Source organism: Nicotiana tabacum, chromosome 7 (genome assembly GCF_000715075.1).
Source record: "Nicotiana tabacum cultivar K326 chromosome 7, ASM71507v2, whole genome shotgun sequence".
Taxonomy (NCBI): domain Eukaryota; kingdom Viridiplantae; phylum Streptophyta; class Magnoliopsida; order Solanales; family Solanaceae; genus Nicotiana; species Nicotiana tabacum.
This window is the reverse complement of record NC_134086.1, coordinates 2,914,619-2,939,487: the sequence shown is the minus strand read 5'-3', so window position 1 is coordinate 2,939,487 and position 24,869 is coordinate 2,914,619. Positions and strand designations below refer to the sequence as shown.

General features: G+C 35.5%; 1 protein-coding gene across 9 annotated transcripts in view; it reads left to right on the top strand.

The window, feature by feature from the left end:
- Positions 1–684: 684 nt before the first annotated feature.
- The window catches only part of LOC107774153 (histone-lysine N-methyltransferase ATX2), a 72,879-nt gene continuing 48,694 nt past the window's right edge, over positions 685–24,869 (top strand). For 7 of the 9 annotated variants that reach the window (XR_012711449.1, XR_012711448.1, XR_012711445.1 and 4 more), the window contains exons 1-24: positions 691–2,192; positions 2,276–2,327; positions 2,421–2,495; positions 2,584–2,803; positions 3,078–3,201; positions 3,316–3,420; positions 4,396–4,583; positions 5,037–5,129; positions 5,233–5,330; positions 7,095–7,265; positions 8,282–8,419; positions 8,629–8,676; positions 9,148–9,265; positions 9,348–9,413; positions 9,502–9,563; positions 10,160–10,216; positions 10,949–11,017; positions 11,138–11,336; positions 11,520–11,801; positions 12,140–12,201; positions 12,326–12,403; positions 13,385–13,480; positions 14,462–14,565; positions 14,642–14,787. Coding sequence is in view for 3 of the 9 variants with exons in the window: in XM_075256873.1 (XP_075112974.1) it covers positions 943–2,192; positions 2,276–2,327; positions 2,421–2,495; positions 2,584–2,803; positions 3,078–3,201; positions 3,316–3,420; positions 4,396–4,583; positions 5,037–5,129; positions 5,233–5,330; positions 7,095–7,265; positions 8,282–8,419; positions 8,629–8,676; positions 9,148–9,265; positions 9,348–9,413; positions 9,502–9,563; positions 10,160–10,216; positions 10,949–11,017; positions 11,138–11,336; positions 11,520–11,801; positions 12,140–12,201; positions 12,326–12,403; positions 13,385–13,480; positions 14,462–14,565; positions 14,642–14,783 (3,897 nt within the window). In the remaining 6 variants the exon portion in view is untranslated. Of the gene's footprint in view, positions 2,193–2,275; positions 2,328–2,420; positions 2,496–2,583; positions 2,804–3,077; positions 3,202–3,315; positions 3,421–4,395; positions 4,584–5,036; positions 5,130–5,232; positions 5,331–7,094; positions 7,266–8,281; positions 8,420–8,628; positions 8,677–9,147; positions 9,266–9,347; positions 9,414–9,501; positions 9,564–10,159; positions 10,217–10,948; positions 11,018–11,137; positions 11,337–11,519; positions 11,802–12,139; positions 12,202–12,325; positions 12,404–13,384; positions 13,481–14,461; positions 14,566–14,641; positions 14,788–18,225; positions 18,460–21,671; positions 21,724–24,869 lie in introns of those variants that run through there. The other 2 variants (XM_016593632.2, XR_012711447.1) reach the window with 2 other exon arrangements.

Genomic DNA, 24,869 nt, shown 5'->3' with positions numbered 1-24,869 from the left:
GAAACAATATATAGTAACTTTATAAAGAAAAGCTCATACGAAATGACACATTATTTGCGCGAAATTCAAATCTTTCCACACCAGAGCGAAATAACGGAATTTTAAATGCCGTAACGAACTTTTAAATCTAGAGAATAGTAACGGTAACATTATTGATAAAAAATCAAAATCTTTTTAAACGATGAACACGTCTTAATTTTATTTCTTTATACTTAGCCGTCTTCAATACTTTATTTACTTTAAAAAAACATTTGTAACTTTTTATACATACCTCAAATAAAAAATATTCTAATTAAATTGAATAATAACAAATAAAAAAGAGGAAGAAGAATTCTTAGAAACTTTTTCATACCAAACAATATGATATTCAACAAATCATTATAGACTTTTCATCCTTAACAATGTCAAACTTAGTTGGTTTTTGATATCATTATTAGTTACTATAAATAACAAAATATCCAAAACGATTTGATGCAAATGCCATTAGTAACAATCTTATCGAGCCGAGGGTCTATCGGAAATAAATTTTCTGTCCCGATCGGGGCAAGAGTAAAGTCCGAGGGTCTATCGGAAACAAACTCTCTGTCCTGATTAGGGAGGGGTAAGATATGTGTACACATTACCTCCCGAGACAGATGTACTATGTGTGATTTTACATAATTGTTGTTGTTGTTAAAAAATAGTAACAACATGTAAAAGAGAAAGAGTCCTCCCCCTTCCACCTCCATATAAATAAGCCGTGTATCGCCCCTACGGCGGGAAACCATACCTTTTTCCCCAAAACCTCCCTCCAAAAACACCAATCACTTTCCCTCAAATTCCAATCCCCTATTCTCTCGAACCCTAAACATTCCAATTCCAATCCCAAATCCCAATTCAGCTCAAAATCTTCCCTATTCATACAAAACTAGTGAATAAATTCAACTTGTATTCCGTAATTCAATGGCGTTTGCTATCGACGGAGACGCAAAACCTAATCAAAATCAGCAGCAGGTTGATGACGTAGACGATGATAGAGACGATAGAGTGACGCCGTTAAAATACGTTCCGTTGTGCGATGTTTACTCCGCTACTTCACCTTACGTCGGCGGCGCTACTGGATCCAAAAAAGTTAAAGCCGCTCGCAAAATTCTCCCACATTTCGACACCGACGATGATCGCACCAAACATTATTCACACACACATCACAGTTACTCAATGTCCGCAACGAAACCACCGGTTACTCACTTCTACACTCGCCGCCGTAAAAGGAAACGACAGGATGAACCCTCGTTTTATGACTCGTTAGTGAACGAGTCTGGATCAGTGAAATTAGGTAGTTGCAATGGCGATGTGGGTGAAGATGAGGGCGAAGAAGAGGAAGCTGGTAGAAAGTATAAGGAGAAGCAGAAGAGGAAAGTGAGTGGGAAATTAGGGAATTTATCCAATGGCGATAGAGAAGATGAGGGCGAAGACAAGGAAATGGTTGTAAAGAATAAGGAAAAGCAGAAGAAGAAAGTGGGCAATTCAAAGCTAGTTTTTCGGCCCGTGAAAATAGGGAATTTTGTGAATGGAGATAGAGAAGACGAGGGCAAAGACATGGAAAAAGTTGTAAAGAGTAAGGGGAAACAAAAGAGAAAAGTGTTTAATTCAAAGCTTGCTTCTCGGTCAGCGAAATTAGCCAATTTATCGAATGGGGACAGAGAAGACAAGGGCGAAGATGAGGAAATGGTTATAATGAGTAAGGAGAAGCAAAAATTAGCCAATTTTTCGACTGACAATAGAGAAGACCAGGGGGAAACTGAGGGCGAAGAAGACATAGTGGTTATAAAGAACACGGAGAAGAGGAAGGTGGGGACTTTAGAAGTAGTGAATATGTGTGTCAAGAATGAGAGGGACAATGAGGGAGAAGATGATGAAGTAGTGGTCGTGAAGCATAATAAGAAGAAGAAGGAGAAGAAGAGGAGGAAGGTGGGTAGTTCGGAGCTAGCAAATTTGGGAGTGGATGATAGTGTTATGTTGAATGAGTCTTGTTTGAGAGAAACTCGAAATAGTGCTTGTAAAAATAAAATTGATACCAATCACAGTAATAATGACTGTAAAGATTCTAACTTTAGGGGTAACAACATTAAGAAGCGAAAAGAAAATTCTGTTTTGGAGAATCACTTGAGTAGCAAAAGCTCAGGGTCAATTCGCACCAAGAAATGGGTTTGGTACTTTTTTCCCTTGTTCAATTTTATGCTTAGTATGTATGTGTTATCATGTATGAAAGTGTTTGGGTTTGTGCGGTTTACAGGTTGAGTTTTGAAGGAGTTGATCCCAAGAAATTTATTGGACTACAATGTAAGGTGTGAATTGATCAAACTTAGAATGGTTAGAATGTGCTCTGTACTTTTGTTATTATCAATTTAAGAGACTAATTGTACAGTCTTTATTGATAGGTGTATTGGCCATTAGATGCTGATTGGTACTCTGGTCGTGTAATTGGGTACAACTCTGAGACTGAACGGCATCATGTAATTGATTTTCTGGCTCCTTTTCGTTCAAATTTTGTTTGATCCTTTGACGGGTAAGTGTATGAAACAAGTTTTGAGTCCAATGCAGGTGAAATATGTAGATGGGGATGAAGAGCATTTGCTTTTATCAAATGAAAGGGTCAAGTTTTCTGTTTCACTTGAGGAGATGAGCCGTTTGAAGTTGAGATCCAGTGATACGAGTCCTGAAACTGATGGAATTGATGTTGATGAGATGGTTGTATTAGCTGCTACTTTGGATGACTGCGAAGCTCTTGAGCCTGGAGATATTATATGGGCCAAGCTGACTGGTAAGTTATGGCCTTTATTTGCAACTTCTGAATTTTTCTCAGCTTTTGATAACTTCTGGTGTGATTTGCAACTTTATCATGTCCACTCATATGGTTGGTTACACACAGTCAATAAGCAGTTAGGAAGAAGCTCTCAAAGTAGAAGAAATAACAAAGATAAAATTTTTTAGCAACTAAATTTTGCATGGTTGTTTACTTCCTGCAACAATTATGAGGTCAAAATCTCCCAAATGGCAAATATCCGATTTTTCGTTGGTTTTATTGGCCAATACAGGTCATGCCATGTGGCCGGCTATTGTTCTGGATGAATCTCTTGCTGGTGGGCGTAAAGGTCTAAACAAAGTTTCTGGGGAAAAATCTGTTCTTGTGCAGTTTTTTGGCACCCATGATTTTGCTAGGTGTGCAATTTGGAAGTTTATTTTGAATGTAATTGGAGTTGTATTTACTATTTAAGCAGTAATATGCTCAGTTACTTCGTTGTGGGCTTATGAAACTTTGTTATTGAATTCCAGGGTTAAATTAAAGCAAGTTATCTCTTTCCTGAGAGGGCTTCTTTCTTCATTTCACCTCAAGTGCAAAAAGCCAAAATTTGTTCAAGGTTTGGAGGAAGCAAAAATGTGAGCCTTGTTGATCTGAGTTCATTTTTGTGTTATTTCGTTGTTACTTCACCAGGATTAAATGTTTTGCATGTCCTATATTTGTAGTTTTCCATCTGTCTAGTCCTTCGCTAGATATTGTTGCTCTTTCCATTTTATGTCTGTCATTACAATAGGGAAAGCTATTGTATTAGACTAGTAGAAATGACTCTTAAAAGATTGATACATACATTATATTCTTCTCATGTGAAAGCTTTGATGATTAAAGACATGATTCCTGTATTTATATTTTCTTGCATTTTTAATTGTTCTTTTTCACATGCATTGAACTTTATGGCCCCACTATGCACTATTCAGCATGGCCTTAGATCATAAGGTTGTCTCATTGGTAACTTGACACTGTTAATATTTAATAAAGTGAAGCCAAATAATTGGATATGTTTCTTGCTAGAATTGTTGGGTGTTAATTTAGGCCTTTGGTCTTATCTTAATTCTTAGCCTTTATCTCAGCTTAACATAGCAACCCATAATTACCAATATTCAGGTGCATGTGATATGATTTGCTTCTATCCTTTAGTACTATTAGTGTTGGACTTTCAGCCAAAACATTGTGATCCATGTGCATTGTATTGGAGGAACAAACCTTAAAATGCCTTCATTTTCCGACCTTAAGTTCTACTATAGCTAACAGATACGTGGATAAATTACACCCATCCATGCCTAAAATCTACTGTTCATTATTTTCCTCGTCTTATGGAGAATGTTCCTACTGTCCTTCGTGAGGCATGCTGACTTATAAATCAAAAGCCTGGTTGTGAATTTAAGTTAAAAATTTGTTGTGCCTTTTTCTTTCTTCTGGCAGCAAAAGAAGTTTCCTTCTACCTGCATATGTTGTATTGCTGCCTTTGGGGTTTGTGTATCTTGGTATCTTCCTACCTAGTATTAACTCGGTCTCTAGGTTTGTACTGGTTTCATACTTCTGACTTTCTTGATCAGGTATCTTACTGAACAGAAGCTCTCAAAGAGGATGCTGCGGATACAGAATCGTATCGCTGCTGACAACAATACTGAAAGCGAAGAAGGTGAAGGCAGTTCTGATTCAGAGGATGAAGGGTTGAGGAGAAAGATTGAGGATATCAGAAGTTGCCCATTTGAATTGGGGGACTTGCAAGTAGTTAGCCTTGGTATTTTTTCAAATCTTAGATGCTTACTGGAGAGCAAAAGAATGCAATAATATTCTATTGTATTGAGTTTGTTTTATATTTTTGAGGTTGAGATTCTTCCAGATGTATCAGAAAACCATTTACCATTCCCCATCCTCTTCACCCTTCTTACATCATGAGATTTTTACCTCCAATTAGATAATCATTAATCCTATATGGTTTTACTACTTTAGCATATAGCTGTCCCAACAGTGATTAATTGGTATTTTCAGATTCTATGGACATAAGTTAATCAGTCATTTTGTCCATGAAAGCCACCTTTGTAACATATTATCTGCCAAACTGCAGTGTTCATTTCCCCCCTCTATTTTGTTGAGTAACATTCCCTATTCTCATAATTTGACTTGATGTTCTCTCTTCACTTGATGAATATTCGATTTATATCAGTCTTCGTTGTGCAAATGTCCTGTACAGGGAAAATAGTAGAAGATACAGAGCTCTTTCGAGATGAGAAATTTATCTGGCCAGAAGGCTATACTGCTGTGAGGAAGTTCCCTTCGGTAACAGGTATTTGTTCATATTTCCCTCTCCAGCAACAGTTCTGCTGTGCCTTTGTTTGAATTAATTGGTATAAAATTAATCCATTTCTTCTACGTCTCAATTGGGCCAGATCCCGGTGTACGTGTCTCGTATAAGATGGAGGTACTGAGAGATCCTGATTTCAGGACACGGCCTTTATTTAGAGTTACGTCAGATAGTGGAGAACAGGTATTCTGCAATTCAATGTTGTCAAATCAAGTTTTTATTTTTTTCTTTAACTGCTTCATTCATTAACTTATATGCTCTATTCTCCTTTGATTCTGCAATTCAGTTTTTCAATTGCTGTCAAGTTCCATGGTTTTCTATCTCACTTACGAAGGCACTGAGTATATTATTGTCACAATTAATTTTATAGCACCCTTTTGAAACAATGGGCCCCTTGTTCAGATTCTTCATATCCATTCCAGAATCTGAGAGGAACTTTTCTTTTTTCACCTTTTGCTAAGAAATGTTGTGTTCAAATTACTAGTGCTTGTGAACTTTAAGCATTGGATAGAAGTTATTTGTAGATGTAATAAAGGACTGACTGATCTATTGAAGCTCATTAAGCTTTTCAATTAGATGAAAAGGACACTACACTATTCTCTCTTATAAAACAAGACTGATACCCAAAGAGTAAAAACGGTCAATCATGCTCTGCTGATAAAAAGATGGTCAATCATACTCTAAGATTGAGTCAGAGGACGAGACCAGTCGAAATGGATTGAATTAAAATGTGAATTGATGATCTCAAGCACTTTGAGATCCCATAGGAATGACTGGAGAGAGCATAAGTTCTTACATTATGTTCTGTTTAGATACTGCAGTTGAATGCTTAAAACCGTAGTTGTCTCTTTTTTCTCCAGATGAAGTAATACTCCCTGTCACTATTTATGTGGCGCTGTTTGACTGGTCACAAAGTTTAAGAAATAAAGAAAGACTATTGAAAATTGTGGACTAAAAACAAGCCAGACTTTTGTAGCTATAAATCATCTCATTAAGGGTAAAATGGGAGGTTTAAAGTTAAATTGTTACTAAATTAAGAAGTATGATATCCTTTTCTGGATAGACTAAAAAGGAAAGGATGCCTCATAAATTGGGACGGAGGGAGTAATATTTATTGATATGAGTGATAAACATCTCATATCCAAGGAGCTTATGCCTCGAAGGGTTTTGGATTCTGATGATATACATGTAAATCACCTGTCAGACTGATGTATTCTTCGTTGCTAAATTATGAATACGACACCTTGTTATTGAAAAATATCTTAGGCTTTTTGATTAAATTCTGTGGCATGCCTCTTCGGGTTTGACTTGGGCATTTAAAGTACCTTAGAGGTATTGCTTGGATTTTTAAATTGAGCTCAAGCTATGTTTGAACTTTACATTTAAGGCTCAAGTTTGAGCTTTGAAAGACTATTGCCAGCTAAATCTTAGAAGTCCCTACCTTTCAGTCAGTAATATATAAAACAAAGTAACTAAGGATTTATTGTGTTGTTGCACAACACTAATATAAGCCGTCGGGGATTTCAATGGAGATAATCAATGTGGTTATCTTTATTTTGTCATTGTCATCCTTATTCAGTTATTTGAACCGCTGGCTTGTGAAATGTTGAATCTCAGATGAATCATTGAGTATCTACGCTGTTGTGTGTCCACTTGAGAGCTTGGCTAAGATGTGTGCTGCTCTTTATCCTAGTAGGGGTTAGTTTCAACTTTTTAACATACTAGTTTTTAGCTCATAAAAGAAACGTCGTATGGTCTCTACCACATCAACTTGCTACCTTTTTCTCTCTCTAAGGGAAATAGCTGGCAATCATGGAAAACCTACTTGATCTAGTTTTTGTTTTTCTTATCTAGGATTTGTTTTGCTTTCGAATAGGCATTAATGTTTAGCCTTTAGATGTTAAGAGAAGTGATAGTGCTAGTCGCGTGGTGTACTTGTTTTTGCAGTTTAAGGGATCTACACCATCTGCTTCCTGGAATAAAGTTTACAAACGGATGAGAAAGACGCAAGTTGACAATTTTGATGAGTCAATATCTGGCGGTGAAAGTGAAAGGACTTTTGGATCGGGTTCTCATATGTTTGGCTTTTCTCATCCTGAAATTTTGAAACTTATAAAGGTATTATAAGTTGCTCTTCCACCCAATTTTCACTTTATGGTGGTTCTGTTCCTTCAACTTTTGTTCTGTCTTATTATTGCAAATCTGAGCATGTTTTATATTACTATCATTGGCTCCAATGACTTTGAAGTTGTCTTAGTACAGTTTTACTTTACTTGTGAATAAGATTTAAGTGACTATATTATGTGCTGTTTTGTTTCCTTATTCAACACTTTGGAGTCAAATTGTACCAAGCGATTATACTTCAGAAGTGTTTGATAAGATAAGACGAACATTATATAAACATATAAGACCATTACAGCCTCTACTTTTATAAAATTATTTTGCCTTATAAAAAAAGATCATAAAAATGCACTGCTATCTTCGAGTGAAGCTGAATATGGTGGATACCATTAATTGGTAAATATACGGTGCCATTTAACTATAAATATCGTATAGTTCTACTCTCCCATTATCTAGTTGTAATTGAAGGCAACAGATGCTTAATGCTGTCAGTGGTGCCTAAATGGAATAGAAGTCCCTTTTGAATATTTAGAGTTTTTCTTAAATGTGTATCTCATGTACGGAGCAGAATCTGATATCCTTTTGGTGTAAACATGAACGGGTAGATGATAGCGAAACCCTGTCATAGTTCGTTGTATCTTTTGTATGGATAGCCAGTGTTTTCATTTTTGGCTTCTCTTTTGCTGACTTTTAGTAATAGCAGCATCTTCTTACTGCTGATTTTTCATCTATTATATTTTTTATTTTAAAAATAAATTTAGAAAAAATTAAGTCTTAAATCTATTGGACTTGCTCAATCAAACAAACATAGTTTGGCACAATATCTTAAAGTAAGTTGATAATATAATTTAGCTTAGAGTTCCAACTCATAATATAGTGAGCGCATTGCTTAGTCTCACATTAAGAAGTTTTAATCTGCGAATGACTTATTTGATGGAAATTGGAAAGCATTATTCTATATTTTGCTTATTTCTTTTTCTCCTGCTTAGCTAAGGCATATATTATACTGTCAGGAATTATCAAACTCCAGGCTTCTTGCAAAATCCTTGAAATTGGCTTCTTCGAAAAATCAAGATCTGCCTGCTGGATATAGGCCTGTCCGTGTTAAATGGAAAGATCTGGACAAATGCAACGTTTGCCATATGGATGAGGTTAGAAGCTGCTTCCATTTCTTATGCTTTTGTTACTTCCAGCTAGTGTGTGATTTTTGAGATATCTGTTTTGCTTATTTGGGTGTTGTTGTTATATGACAACTACTGAAGTTGCATCTTGGTGATCCGTATCATTTTTGTCTTTCCCTAATTGAGTAGTAACAATATAGTTTCTTCGGATCATGCTGACGTAGATTCTTCTTTTACAGGAGTATGAGAATAATTTATTTTTGCAGTGTGATAAATGCCGAATGATGGTGAGTATACTAATCTCTGTCTCTCCTTCTTTTTGGGACAAAGTATAGTAATCTATTTTCCCTTTTTATTTTAGAATTGAATGTTTCCAGCTTGCTATTTCTCTTATCCACACATCTATTGTGCGGATGTGATAGCTGCTTGTTTTCTGTTAAACCTGCATGGAATTTCCTTTTTATTTGATATTGATCAAAGTGACTCTTTACCCATCATGTAAAAAAGGACTACTTACTTATGATGCTTCCATATTGTATCAACTTATAATTATGCGAGAACATTCCAGACATTACTTATTGATTTGACTCTGTTGTTCCTCCCTATGGGTGCCCAGAACGTTTTATTACAAATTTTCTGTGTTGGTTGATGTTCTCTTTTACTTTTGATATTTGAGTGATACATTGTTCTTATTTGGGCTTGAATATTTGATTCCATTCTTCCGGGTTGAAGTTCTTTGCTGGTCATGATTTGTTCAGGTCCATGCTAGATGCTATGGGGAGAGGGAGCCTATGGATGGAGTACTTTGGTTATGCAATTTGTGTCGTCCAGGAGCTCCAGTAGTCCCTCCCCCTTGTTGCCTGTGCCCTGTTATCGGTACTTACTTTTGCTTGCATGTTTTCTCTTAATTTGCCCAGCTCTTTTCTTGCTTCTGTGTCTTATTTTTAATGCCATACAGGCGGTGCTATGAAGCCTACTACTGATGGACGTTGGGCTCATCTTGCTTGTGCCATTTGGATACCAGGTCATTATTTTTCTTTTTGTCATATTACTGACTGATTATCGTTGTCGATAAGTGTTTTGATTCCCTGATTCCCTCTATCATGATTCAGAAACTTGCTTATCTGATATAAAGAGAATGGAGCCAATTGATGGTTTGAGCAGGATCAGCAAGGTACTATAGCAGTTCTATTTATCTTTTTATCATTGTCTAAAAACCCTCCAGTCTTGTCCTCTGTTGTTGTTTGCACTTTTAAAGGTACTCAACCATGACTTTTTCATATTTCACGTGGCTATACTACTAAAAATGCCCAAGCCCCGTAGAATAAGTACTTAGGCTCTCATAATTATGTTTAAACCCAAGACTGCCCCTATTTTCTTCTTCTTCTACTATCACCATTATTATTATTATTATTGTTGTTGTTATCGTGAATGATAATTCCACCATACCCCACTTTCGTATTTTTAGCCATTAAGATCTATTACTATTTTTTTTCTAAATTTTATTGAGATTGTTAGCCATTTTTCACTTTTAATCCATTGCAATATATATGTAGATGCGGCAACTAATTTTCCTAATTGGACTTTCAGAATATCGACCAGAATTACTTATACCTCTCATTATCTCATATATTGCTGATTTATGCAATTAATTTTCATAGCTTAATTATCGAAAGGAAGAGAAGTCTTTTGTTGTGGAAGACGCCCACATAGATAGGGTTTGTTGCAGTTTCTCGTGATAATATCTTCTTCTGTTTATTATTTTTAAAGGACCGCTGGAAGCTCTTGTGTAGTATCTGTGGTGTTCCTTATGGAGCTTGCATTCAGGTAAACTTGTGATTTATATCCTAACCCCATTTCTATTTATTAGGAGATTACAAGTATAGATTTAATTTTTTATTCTGTGTTCTGTTTCTTCATCCTCAAATATATGGGCTCAAATGTTAAAGAATAACGATGCAAATTGGTAGTCTACGAACTGATTGGAAACAGATTGTGGTTGGATAAGATGTGACACACTCTGGTCTGCCTCTGCAGATGCTTTGTAAAACTAATCCTTGGGAGTTCTGTTAGTTGATCATTTCAAAAAAAGGAAAAGGACTTCTGTTAATTGTGACGTTTAAGATATAATGTTTAGCTCTAATTTGATAGTCATCGGCTGATCCTCTTATCTTTATCGAAGTGGAATCTCTTTTCTTCTTTCTGCATTTTGTTAACAAGTTCTCCCCTCTCTCTCTCTCTCATGCTATCTTTCTTTTTGATGAAGTAAATGATATCACCGATGGCATCGAGAAGATGCAAGTAGTACAAAAAAGATACTAAGTGCAAAAGTGAATTTGTTAGCTCCATTACAGGCCTCTCGCACTATCTTTCCTTTTCTAATATTTTCTTCCTTTCTTTGATTTCTTTATTAGTTTTCTTTTCCTTTTTCTCTGTGTACTATAAATTTGATCTTTTGGGAGAGGCACTAGCATCCATGTCACTTGATTGAGTTCTACTTTAAAATATGCTTGTCCAACTCACTACTTTGTTTGTTTCCCTCCTTACTTTGTCATGTAGTGCTCAAACCATACGTGTCGGGTGGCTTATCATCCTCTTTGTGCACGAGCTGCTGGCTTCTGTGTCGAGGTGATTTCTTCTTATTATAGTGATGGAAGTTTTTTTATGTGATGTATGGATTCTCCGTGTTCTCCTTTTCTCCTATATGTTATGCTAACCTATCTTCTTTTGATGCTAACGTTTTTATAGCTTGAGGATGAAGACAGATTGCATTTAATCCCCATGGATGAGGATGAGGAGGATCAGTGCATTCGATTGCTTTCTTTCTGCAAGAAGCATAGAGCTGTATCTAATGAGCGTCCTGCTGTTGATGAGTGGGTTGCACAAAAAGCTTGTGAACATTCAGATTATACTCCTCCACCAAATCCTTCTGGATGTGCTCGCAGTGGTATGCTATTCTTATTCTCCATTACTATTTATATGTCTCAGATCTGTTATTCCATTATCTGTTGTTTCCTGAAATGATTTTGGTTAATGCTTTATATTGATGGCATCTTTTGCTACTATTCTCTGTGTGCAACTGTTTACCAGTGCACTTTATGATTCCTGATTTCTGTTTGTTAATGAATAGAGCCTTACAATTATTTTGGAAGAAGAGGAAGAAAAGAACCTGAAGTCCTTACAGCTGCATCGTTGAAGCGCTTGTATGTTGAAAATAGGCCATATTTGGTTGGTGGCCACAGCCAACATGAGCAATTGAGTGATACATTATCTTCCTCATTTGCTGGTTCCAAATACACCGTTGACCTTCAAAAGCTAAAGTGTTCGTTGCTTGATGTGTCAAGGAGCATACTTTCCATGGTTGAGAAATACAACTACATGAAAGAAACCTTTAGAAAAAGGCTGGCATTTGGTAAGCTGAATATTCTGTATGCCTTCACTATCTGAAGCAAATTTGAAATTGTCTTATCTGGATGTGTGCTGTATATTGTATACACCTGCAATCTTATTCTTGTCCTCTATTGTGTGCTCCATTGTTTGGGTGTTTTCTCGTGTTATTGTTCATGGTGGGAATAGAGCAACTGATCGAATAATGCCAAAAATGGACCCTTTTGAATATTCTTGCTATCACCTAACTAGATTATTTTGCTAGTTGGTGCTACTTTGAGCTCCTTTGTGCTCTTGTATCACCACTTTCCCCCTCTCTTACAAGTAGCAATAATTTATTCTTGAGATTGTCATTGCCTCCAGGGAAATCCGGAATACATGGATTTGGCATCTTTACCAAGCTTCCTCATAAAGCTGGGGACATGGTAATTTGTCCCTTTCTTTATTACAGTGATATGATTTGAGAGAAAGTAGCTATATAAATATTCATGCGTATTCTTTTGTTGTAAAGTTTCAATACCAAGGACTGACAATTCCTTTGCTTAATAGGTAATTGAGTACACTGGAGAACTTGTTAGACCTCCTATTGCTGACCGAAGGGAGCACCTAATTTACAACTCACTGGTGGTAAGAACTATGTCATTGTTTAGGATGTTTACATGTTGCTTGGTCATACTTGTGGTTTCCAAATGGTCATCTTTTTGATTTGCATGGTAGTAGTTATTTTTTTCATTGTTTGGTTATTGAAGATATAGTTTTGAACATTGGTTGGAGAGAAATGCAATCTTTATCACTTCTAAAAAGTATAAGCCAGAAAACACAATATGTGCTCTGGTACACCTTCATGGCTCCAAATACCCGGATTCCTAGTACTCTCGCTACTAGTGGGCCATTATAGGGAGTGCTTGGCGGAAGTCCAATTGATGGCTGCAAATCTCTGAAAATGCTTCTTTTCCATTTCTTTAGCTAAAGATAGGCTACACGTTTCTTAATACTTTCTTTATGTTTACACGGCCAATTTTTATTTTCCCCTTTTACATGGAAGCAAGGAACATTTGCATTCAATAGAAGCAGATTGATAGTTATTATATGTTTGCTAAGCATATTTTTAACCAAAACATGTGTATTTTTTTATGTCAGTTGACCTGATATTCTTTTTGAAGTGCTCTGGAAACATGTGGGTTCATGCTCATTTCAGAAGTAAGGGTCACATTCCACGAATACCTGCAGCAGGGAAAAGGGAGGGGTGCAATCCATAAATAAACTTATTTCCAATTAAGGCTTGAAAAATGTACTTGCAAAAGTAAAATCCCTAAGTTGCATTGCTCTGCATAGGACATTTGGTCACAAGAATTGAATTCTTCGTGATCATGTTGCTTGTTCTGGTCATGCTCAATGCTTAAGATATAGTAGTTGTAGTATCTATTGAAAGAAATTAGAAACCTATGAGATTCTTTTTTTGATGAATAGATACCTATATACTTCATAAGCATATCCCTTTTTGATTTTGGTCGTTCCATTTTTGTGCACTGGCTTGATGGAGGGTGAAAGCTGCTTCCATTGGTGGTAATTATATTGTTTCACCAATAACATGATTTCTACTCTCAGGGTGCTGGAACATACATGTTTCGAATTGATGATGAGCGTGTTATAGATGCAACAAGGGCAGGAAGCATTGCACATTTGATCAATCATTCATGTGAAGTATGCAAAATCCTCCTTTACCTATTTCCCTGTTCCTTTAATGGTTTTATTCTCTTGGGGGTAAATGTTTCTTTCCTCACTAGATGGAGAACACCCACATTACATGAACAAAGACACCATCATGTGTTTATTGCCATAAACATGGGTCTGACAATATACTTGTGGAACTGCTCAATTGAGTGGACAAATTATAATTGGTGTGCTATTGAAGCATCTTTATTAATATCTGCTTTACAACATATTCTGTTCTTACAACATATTTGTTGTGACCTTGGATCCCTGGGAGGGATAGAATATTTTCTCTTGAAAGTTACTTTTGATGAGAACTCCTTCTGTTGGGTCTCCATGTTTATAACATCTAAATATAGATCCATCTTTAACGGTTTCAGTATTTGTTGTGACCATCATATAGATCCATCATGTGTTTATTGCCATAAACATGGGTCTGACAATATACTTGTGGAACTGCTCAATTGAGTGGACAAATTATAATTGGTGTGCTATTGAAGCATCTTTATTAATATCTGCTTTACAACATATTCTGTTCTTACAACATATTTGTTGTGACCTTGGATCCCTGGGAGGGATAGAATATTTTCTCTTGAAAGTTACTTTTGATTATACCAGCAAGCAACTTTTATCTGTTAAGTCTAAGCTACCCTCTTGTGTTTTGGAGAGCACTTCTTATTAGGACCTTTGGGATGGCATGAGAATCTCAAGTGAATTGGTGAATAAGCCTTTACCTGACTTGTCAGTTTTTTACTTTGTGTTGTTATAGAGCCAGATCTAAGCATAATGTATCATCGGTAAACACATCCAGATTCCTCGCCATGATCCAAATATATATGTTTCATTGGCTAGTCAGTGGGTTTATTTGGAAAGACTGCTGCAATGGAGAATGTAGTGGAGTTTTTGATTGCTAGTACTTAAGAAGACATTCTGTAAATGAGCTGCAGTTCACAACTTTCACTTTTCTTGCAGCCAAATTGCTATTCAAGAGTTATAAGTGTCAATAACGATCAACATATAATCATATTTGCCAAACGAGATATTAAACAATGGGAAGAATTGACATATGATTACAGGTTTTTCCATCATCTCGCTCTATTATTTTGTCACTCCCATCTCTGGTGTGTTAAATTGTATTTGTTCATGTTGCAGATTCTTTTCTATCGATGAACAACTTGCGTGTTATTGTGGCTTCCCAAGATGCCGAGGTGTAGTAAATGATACCGAAGCTGAGGAACGAATGGCGAAGCTGTATGCACCACGCAATGAGTTAATAGACTGGGGAGGAGAATAAAGAGGTATGTGAACCCGTTTATCGTTTGCTTTTTATTTGTTATCCAGGATACAGATTATTCCAATCTGGCATGTTATTTTATTGCTGTACACTTATGTCATGCTAGTAATGATATACAAAGTAACATGAGAAATCAAGCTGCTCCATTGCAGCTTTATTGAGAAGGATTTGAGATTAATCTGTTCACCCCATCCTATTCTGCTCCTCTATGACAACTCGTTATACACTCTTTTCCTGTTTGCAGTTGCCTATAGAAAAGAATTCATATTACATACATAAATGCTATAAAGTTCTATATACGGGAGTTGTCACTAGCGTGAGAATATTAGTTGGAGATACAAAGAAGTTGCTCATATTATGGGTTTAGACAAGAGTTTGGCATTGACCCCGTACTTCTTTGCCCTAGTTATTTCCCGTGGTCTATGCTATTTGCAGACAATGCTGTGTTAATTTGACAAAGCTAGCAAAAGTTTTAACCTGAAGCTTGAACTATGGAGAATCACCCTAAAGAACAAGAGTTCTAATAAGTAAGACTGAATATATGCACTACAAGTTTAGCTAGTACAAGAAGAGTGAAACTAAGATGTGTTAGGATGGGATAGTGGTGTGTAAACAAACACTTCAGATATCTAGGTTTGATGTTCCCATAGAACTGTATGATGGATGAAGATGTTAGACATAGAAGCATGTAGGATTAGCCAAGTTGTGGGAGTAACAGGCCTCTAAAGTCCAGCATATCCACAAAAAATGAGCGTCGCAGAAATGCGAATGTTAAGATGGATGTGTGGTCATACAAGATTTGAAATGACCAAATTGTGCTTGGATAAAATGAGGAAAGTCAATTAGGATGGTTTGGTCATGTCTTATATTGAAGGTAGTTGTCTCGGAAGACCTACAATTTCTTCAAGTCCAGACTCCAGAGTCGGTGCAAACAACAGTAGAATGTAAGAAAATCCTTGTAGGCGGTACCAATTAGTTGTGATTAAGGTTTAGTTCCCTAGGAGTGCTTTTCTCTAGTCAGAGGTTTGATAAAGAACTTCCCTTGGGGCTTAAATCAATTAAGCTTGTAATATGCAAGTTCAAGATTGAAACGGCACAAGTAATTGCAATGGCAAGTTGGCAACACACACGTTTGTTGGTCGTTTTTGAGTAGCTTACTGAAGGAGAACTGAAGCAGCTCTCTTTCATAGACCACCCATATTTATCAGCATGGAGTAGCACAATTGGGAACCAAACCCAGATTCATCTAGCTTATATTTATCTCAAAAAGAAAGAAAGAAAGAACAAAAAGAGGTTAATTTTTTTTCTAAAAATTCAGACCCTTCAGTTGAGATACGAGACATGGATACTCCCCAATCCTTGGGTAGAATGCTGGTAAAGAATCCCATTTAGACATAAATACTAAATTTTAGCTCGGGCTCTTCCTCCATGCGCCAATGAGGAATACAGATGTTCCTTAAAGGATCAGACCATGGAAGATACATCTTTGGCTCCTGAGAATGGCTAGTTAGAATCTTTGGTGGGCAGACAAATGGTTATGTTCGCTCTTTATTGGGCATCAAACTAATACTGTGTTCTTTGGCCACATTTGGGAAATTTGAGGAAATCCATCATAATGTAACTATTTCTGGAGTTTAGGCATTTGGTCTCTTTCTTTGACTCTCTTTGGCAACTTTTTTTTTCTGATGACGATGGTGTCGCACCATTAATCGGACAGCTTACTACAACAAGAGATGATTGCAATTTCTTATTGTGGATATCTTCGTCCTTTCTTCACTCTCAGTATTCTAAAAACCATGGGCTGATTCTTGCTCGATAAGGTCAGACCTCCATTTGGATTATAACTTCAAGTGAGGTACTATTCGATGTATTTCTTGACATATTTAGCTCCATAAAGTTATAAGTTTTTCCTCTTTTCTCCACTTTCAATATTCCAAAGTCCATGGTTGCTATCTCCTGAGAATTTCATCAAACCTCTATTTAGATTTTAAAGTCAAGCTATGAGGTAGCGTTCCATGAATATCTGGCTTATTTTGTACCAAAATTCCGATAAGGAATGATAAAGTCTTCTTCTACAAAAACTTTTTGATTCATCTATTGAGAAAGGCAGTCACTAGTAATGCTTGATTGGTGTAATAAACTGTAATTGCTACCCACTAAAGGCACCTTTGGGAACTTGAGCTGAAATGGTGATGCTTTTGGCTTCAAGGACTGCTACTTCAAAATTGAGTGAACTAGTCTGTGTTTGTCAGTTGGTCCTATTCTAAGATACTTTGGAAACTTATTTGTTTATTAACTGTTAACTTTGTCGTAGTTTGTTTTGATGCAAGATTCTTCTGAGTGGGAACAAGGTGAATTAAGCATAGGTGGAGTCGTAGCGAAAGTTTGATGAGCTGCTACTGCTAGTGCTATGCAGTTTTGAAACTTAAATGTTCATTGGAGGCTTTTGGGTGATTTAGGAGGAAAAAAAGTTAAAAGAGGAATAGTGTGTCGGATGCATGAACGTATAATGATATATATAATCATAATTCTATATTTCACTTGTTACATATCTGACACTTGTCCTGGCTTCTACATCTATTACAATTTTCTCGTTAGGGTGCTCACTTGGAGCCATTCTCTGCTATTGAGTCCCTGTTGAGGGTTTGCGTTCTCTGATCCAGTCAGTGTAGTGAAGTTTAACTGCTTTGCTTACTAAGACCCTTTAGTTACGATGTGAACAATTTTGGTGAAGAATATGTTTGGTACAGATATTAGACTGTATACCTACAGTGTGGGAAGCATACAGACTACGGCAACAAAAAAGTTTGGACATAATATATATAGGTAGGTAGGTGGTGTATTTGTGGAAAGGAAATAATTTGTTAGTAGAGGTACAAGTGACAAGTTAGGAATGCATTATATCCTGAATTAAGATTACTGAACTAACAGTGGCAGCCAAATATTTGCCATCGGAGAGTGTTACTGAAGACCTGAAGACCTTAGAGCGCTCTTTTATTCTTAAAGATCGTTCTATCCTTCTTAGATAAGAATTGATATAAAACAATATGCTTGTATTTTCTGTAATGATGATAACAATAATGTAAAATTATTAGATCACTGCAAAAGTGGTGATTTAGTATTTTGTGAGATCTGAGCTTGATGAGGACCAACATTCCATTGACCTTCTGCTCATGGAACCATGTAGCGGACATCAGTGATATTTTTCTGTTGTCCACCTTTTGTTTATCCTTGGTTTTTGGTGTCTTCTTGTTTTCATTCTCTCTATTTTTCACTTTCCTTTCCTGAGTCATATTCTGGTTCCTCTAGCACATCAATTCATGCGTTTATGTAGTGCCAGTTGCTGAAAGTAACCTCATTCTTCATCTTGTGTATCAGCTTTTCACTCATATGATCATCTTCGTGTTTTCCATATACTAATTACAGTTTCCCTCTTGTGCAGAAGTCTTCCCTTCGAAGTGACGTGTCTTTGGTCGCTTGCTCCCTGTTACCTACTACTAGCTGGTTCAGATGTCCATATATTGCTCCAGTTCTTGCAATTTTTTTCTGCCTTTTCTGCTAAGGCTAGAGTTGTTCTGGAGCTTGCGGGCTTTATATATTCCTCCACTTCCCATTCTTACCATGAATGTCTCTGTACAGAATTACCCAATTAATCTATACTTTTCTGTTTCATTTATGTCTTCCTTAGTCGGTATCCATGCTGCCTAATTCTGTGTAGCAATTTGAGATATTGTTGTTGCACTTAAGGCGCCATGCTCCTTTAATCTCAAGTGTTTCTTGCAAGTGTCATCATACAGGAGTAAAGGCCTCGTAATAGGGGAAAAGACTGGTTGAAGGAAATGAGCTTCTTCAGCTCATAGTTTCTTGCATAATTGCCTCTCCTTTCAAGAATATGTAATTCGGAGAAGGAATTAGAAGGTAATGAACTTTCCTTAGACTGTAGTTCTGATATAACTTAGTGTCTAAAGCACCCTTCATAAGTAAAAATGCATCATAAGCGACCATAGCACATTCAGGGCAAAACCATGCATTTTGAATGACATAGTGCCTGCATCTTTTTGATGACAATGATGGATTTCAGGATGATCTATGGGGTAGAAGTGGTCTGCTGAGAATCTATCAGTTAATCCTTTTTGCACGGAGCTATTCTGATTACTCTGCTGATGGGTAATTTCTCTGAGAGGGAAATTTAGTTATATTGTGGTTTGTAACTGTGGTTGGGCAGTTGGAGATGTATGGATAACACGACCTGCCATTTGGTTGAGTTTCATTTGGAAAGTAGTATAGGTTGAATGGAGAAATCATTTAGTTTGATTGGTAGTTGTCCGAAGGCCAGGAGTAAGATTTGTTAGAGATTGGTGCTAGAATACACTACGCTTGCCTGCCAGTCATATTTTAACTATGAAGATTCTTGCCCTCTTGTACCGTACCATTCTAAAAAAAGAAAAAGTATCTGGCCCTCTTGCCAAATGGACGAAGAGTGTTTTGTCTGAGTTGACAATCTGTATAGACAGACATCATTATCAATTGTAACAGCATCTATAAGTTTAGCAATTTGGTTGCTCCTCTTTCTTCCACACACACTAGTAGCAGTAGAATACTAGAATCTCTGTAACTGTGGAAGGATAAGTAGACCGGAGAGTGGAGAGCCTTTGACCTATTCTTAGCGTTACAACTAGTGCTAAAAAAATTCAGAAGTTCACTTTTCAAGTAAGAGAAGAGATGAGGATAATCTAACAGAGACCAGTTAAAATGGTGCGAGTTGGACTGCAAAGTTCTATTTGAGTGATCGTTTATTTCGATTATTCTACTTCTGTCCTTATTGTATAACACACTCTTCATTTTTTACGTGACAAAATGTTTGATGTGATTCTACAATTATAAACCAGTAAGGTTCAATGTTGATCGTCGCACGGTTATGGGAAAAATCCTGTATTCTCTTTTATTGTTCTCACACTAGTGATACATAATCTTTATGACATTTAAATTTTTAATATGAATTCCTTTCTTCTCGAACATCCAACAAAGGACCTTTCTTGGTCCTCTTATCATATGTTTGCTCTTGGTCAATGAACGTTATTTGTAGATTTTTCTTGTGATAAAATTCCATCATTTTCTTAGTAAGATTATGGCCTTCATTGTAGATCTGACATAAATCCAAATTGGTTTTCTTCTACTCTTGCAGTATCCCTATGCCTATGCTATGTTATTCTTTGCCAGAGTCTCATGGCGCATAAGTTTAATGCCATGATAGTTTGCACAACTTTGGGTATCTCCATTCTTCATATATATAATGGAATCAATGTACTATTCCTGCACTCTTCAACTATGCTACTACTTCTTAGTATTACTAGTATCAAGGTACGCGTGATGCGTGTGTATTCTATTTCAATGAATACTAATTTATTTAAAATTTGTGTTTAAACAATAAAATAAAAGTATAAGTTCCTAAAGATAATTATATATGTTAAATGTGCATAATAACTAAATAAATAAAGAAGCTCTCGTAAAAATCGTCAATCATAAGTCAATTATTCAACTTAAAATTTATTTCAGTTTAATAATATTATAACTTTAATTTCACAAGTTATCATGCTTCCTTTTTCAGTTTCAGCAAGAACAAGTCCTTAAAAACCTTATAACATTAATTTACAAGTTATCATGCTTCCTTTTTTAGTTTCAGCAAGAACAAGTCCTTAAAAACCTTATAACTTTAATTTCACAAGTTATCAGTTTCAGCAAGAACAAGTCCTTAAAAACCTTATAACTTTAATTTCACAAGTTATCATACTTCCTTTTTCAGTTTCAACAAGAACAAATTCTTAAAAACTTAAATAGTGTTGAAGGATAACTTAAAATATATAATCAGGCAACTAATAATCTACAACTTTCATATGATCACAAAATCAAATTAAATAGCAATGAAAAAAATACATTTAAAAGGATACTAAAGCAAGCTTGTGAGAGAATTTATAATTGAAAGAAGACTTTTCCATGACATATTAACTCTAGAGAATGACATAGAATTAGAATTAAAAAAAGGTAGTCTGGTGCATAAGGCATCTCGCATAATTTAAGTGAATGATCTATACAAAGTAAAATTTCAAATTTCTAAGTATTAGAAATTTTAGTCCAAATAATAATTTTTTTTAATTAATTTTAAACTTCTAAAAGTTATAAAAATAATTAAATAACGTATTTTTTTTATATAATAATTAACATTAATTTGGAGGGACTTCATATTTTCTTTTTTCTTATTAAACAAGGAAGTATTTAATATACATAATATAATTAATTTTGAAGCCCTAAATTGAAGGCAAATAACTTAAATTACTATTTTATCCAATATATAATATATTTTAAAAGGGTAAAAAAGGCGAACGACATTTCGCTAAGGGCCTTTGTGTTTTTAATATAGTATAGATATTAAATAGTTTGGTAGCCATCCTACAATCACCTTTACAAAAATACCATCTTGACCACACATTTCTCTAATGCTCAATAAAGGTATATGGAAGTTAATTTTTGAACTCTTTCTTTTCCTTTCTAGTAACTGATAGACCTGAGCCAATAAACAAAATACAAAAGGTTAACCAAAGTAATTCTTAGTAAATTCCACCCATAGGAAATTTTAAAATTGTGTTGCTATGTTTATAACAAATAGTTAGTTTATGTGCATTTCTTAATAACAATGATTTTCTAAAATATCGTGGACATATATTCATTTATCTTGATTGTTTGTGTGAGATTTCACAACCTTGTGAAGGATAATTGCTAAATTTGTGTTTTTGTTAAATGAATTCAAGAGTTATAAAAAATAGAAGAGTGAATTGACCCTTTCTTTCAAATGTTTTTTGTTCTTTGCTTTATTTTTTTTGACGATCTAAGGTGTTATAAAAGGCGTCAAGAAGATGCAAGAGAATACAAAAGAGGATAAAAGGTTAGCTCCTATTACAAAAAACCTGCACTAGACTATGAGCTAACCAATATCAAAACAAACATGGCTACTAAATCAAGGTAAGAGAGTTAATGTAATCTAAAAGGGAGATAACATCATTTACCGGGGAAAGGTTAGAAGATTTATTGACTGCAGGAAGATAAAAAGGGAAAAATGGATGTGAAAAGAAAAATAGCATTTATATTTGGACCGTCCATGGGCTCATGACCCACTTAGCACATCTAGCCTTTTAATGAAAATATAGTCGTGGAGAAGTTAAGCCCTGCAGGCTCGTTCATCCAGCCCATGTATTTTTTGTTGTTATTATATATATAATCTATATTAAAAGCATGAAAGCCCTTAGCGAAATGTCGTTTGCCTTTTTTACCCTTTAAAAATAGAGTTCACACTAGATAAAATAGTAATTTAAACATTTTCCTAATATGCAGAACTTTCAAATAAAATAAAATATTATTTATTAAATCTTTCCTTATTTGAAGTATATAGGACTCATAACTAAAATTTTGGTTATGAAATCTTTCCTTTTAAAATTAATAAAAAGTTTAATATTTAGGATTTCAAAATAAATATTGTCGTGGAGAACTAGGAGTATGTTTTTTTTCCTTGTATTTTCTTACGGCAATTTCCCTTTTGAAATATATGTAGGCATTCATTCTCTTAAGGTGGCCAATCACAAACGCTACATGTGTGGTCTTGGTTAGGGAAGGCTAAGATGGCGCCTCACATATGGGTAGCAAGAGGGCGTTTATGCCCCGACGGTGGGGCCTTATGGGGAATGGCCCATCCCAATAGGGACAACAGACCCCCCCTCGCACTTCAACTGCACCTCTGTATCGATTGAATTAGTCTTTTGGTCTAGTCGGTGGAACTGGTGTACCACGCGAGCTGGTTAGATGCGTGGGACAAATGTCATTTTTCTTATAGGTAACTTAGAATTTTAAGGGATAGTGAGAGGTTTATACTTAATAAAATTTTTAATTATTAAATGCAGTTTTTATATGTTACATAAAAATAGTGAAAAGAAAAGTATTGTTTGAATACGAAAGGAGTTCAAAAATTATTTATATTTTCTCTATTATTGTAAAAGCTTGTTTGGATGGTTGTTACCCATTGTATTGTATCGTATTGTTACGTTAAATATGATGTTTGTTTTGATTGTTACTTAAATTTTATTGTATTGTATCGTTAAATCCGTCGTTACGTAACGACAAAATGTGCCATTTTATGGAACGACCAATTTGGTATGGTCGCGTCGTTACCTTGTCTTTTTCTCTCAATCTCACCCTTCATTATTATTAAATAATTTTATTTTATCATTTAACATACCTTTTTATATAATAATTTTACCCTGTATTATAATTTTTCTTTATAATATTGCAAGTTTATTCTTCATATTGCTGGTGCGTGGTATTATGAAACGATGGCAAACGACACAATCTATCCAAACATTGTATTTATCAAACGATACGTTACAATACAGTACGATACGATACATAATAAAACGATATGTAACAACCATCCATACAAGCTGTAAAAGTAAAAATCCCCACTGCAAAAAGATAAATAAATTATTTTTTGTAATGTTAAGAATAAATAATCAACTCTTTGAATTAATTAATTAGTATAAAAATCCAATTTAATTCTTTTTCAAAATCTCATGTTAGTAAATTTATTTTTTAAGCTGATCAAACTCTTAAGTTACACAAATTTGTTTCCATAAGAAGAGCACTAGTGGTGATAGAAATTAAAATTTGAGTAAAATTAGGTATATTATAATATTAATTTGTTACTTATTTTCAGTATTAGGTAACAATATTAATAATAATTTTCATAATATAGTCCCAAAGTTCTCATAATGGACTTTTATTGGACAAGATTTCTTTATTTAGTGAACAAGCTAAATTGGACCAACATTCATTTTTAAGAGGTAATATTTTTTTAATTTTTGTTCAATATCTCAAATATATTATTTAATAATAGTCGCGTTATTTTTTAAAATTATATACTTACTGAAATAGGATACACGCACAAAGCGCGTACCCTAAGACTAGTATATATATGAAGTTGTTGTAGTATATTTCGTGCTTGCATGTATGTATAATCCAAGGTCAAATCATTTAAAACAACAGCATATACTGTAGACTCTCAAGCTCTCAGGCACACTCCCCGAGGAGCCTGAGTACAAGAATTTTTTAGCTTTCCATGAACACTATTAGACAGCCCTCGAAATTCCGACCACTCCACTGAAATTTTTCCGACGAAACAGCCTCCACGCGCGGCACTTTCCGGCGACACAGTCACCACGTGCCGGGCGCGTGAGCCAATTTCCGGCAGCTTTTCAAAAAAGTTTTTTTGGACAGCTTCCTGTATTGCTAATTCCGACCAGATTGGTACATTTTTTTCAGATTTTCGACGACTTTTATTTTTACGGGAGCGGGAAACCTCTGTTTTAGCCCAAATTTCAGTTTCTTTTACCTCAACAGCTCAACTGTGATGACCATCAAATACTCCTTATAATTTCCATAACCTGAACAGCTGGGTTGTACAATATGGGAGACAACCGGATTTATTTCAACGCAGGATTCAAATCTTTTGACATCACCAGATGGAATTCCAACAAAGAGGTATGGTTCGAATGGGTGGAGAGAAGCCGCAGCATGATGAGACGTTCATCCATGGGCGGAAAGGTAATGGAATGGATTTGTTTTGTACTTAAAGAAGCGTCAAAAGATCAAATGAATTTAGTGAAGCGATGGAAGTACAAGGAACATATGACAAAATATTTCTGTACCAGGAAATTCAACGTTCATGGAAGATACATGAGCATTCTGTCACTGAAGGGAGAAGGGAGGTCTGTTATTATAATTCCAGAGTTAGCTTTGAATGCAGGTTGGAAAGACATAGCAGCTAAGATAGAAAGATTCATACATCAGACCCCCAAAATGAATCCCACAGCCCCACCTAGAATCACTGTGGACAACTACCCTTATGTCAAAGCAATCAAGGAGAGTAAATGGCAATCCAATACCCTTCGAGAGGCAAAGGTCAGCATAAACAATGGAGATATCTCTGTTGTGGAACCGACAGGTAGCGAGGATTCTGGTTTACTAAAAAGATGCATTGTCGGG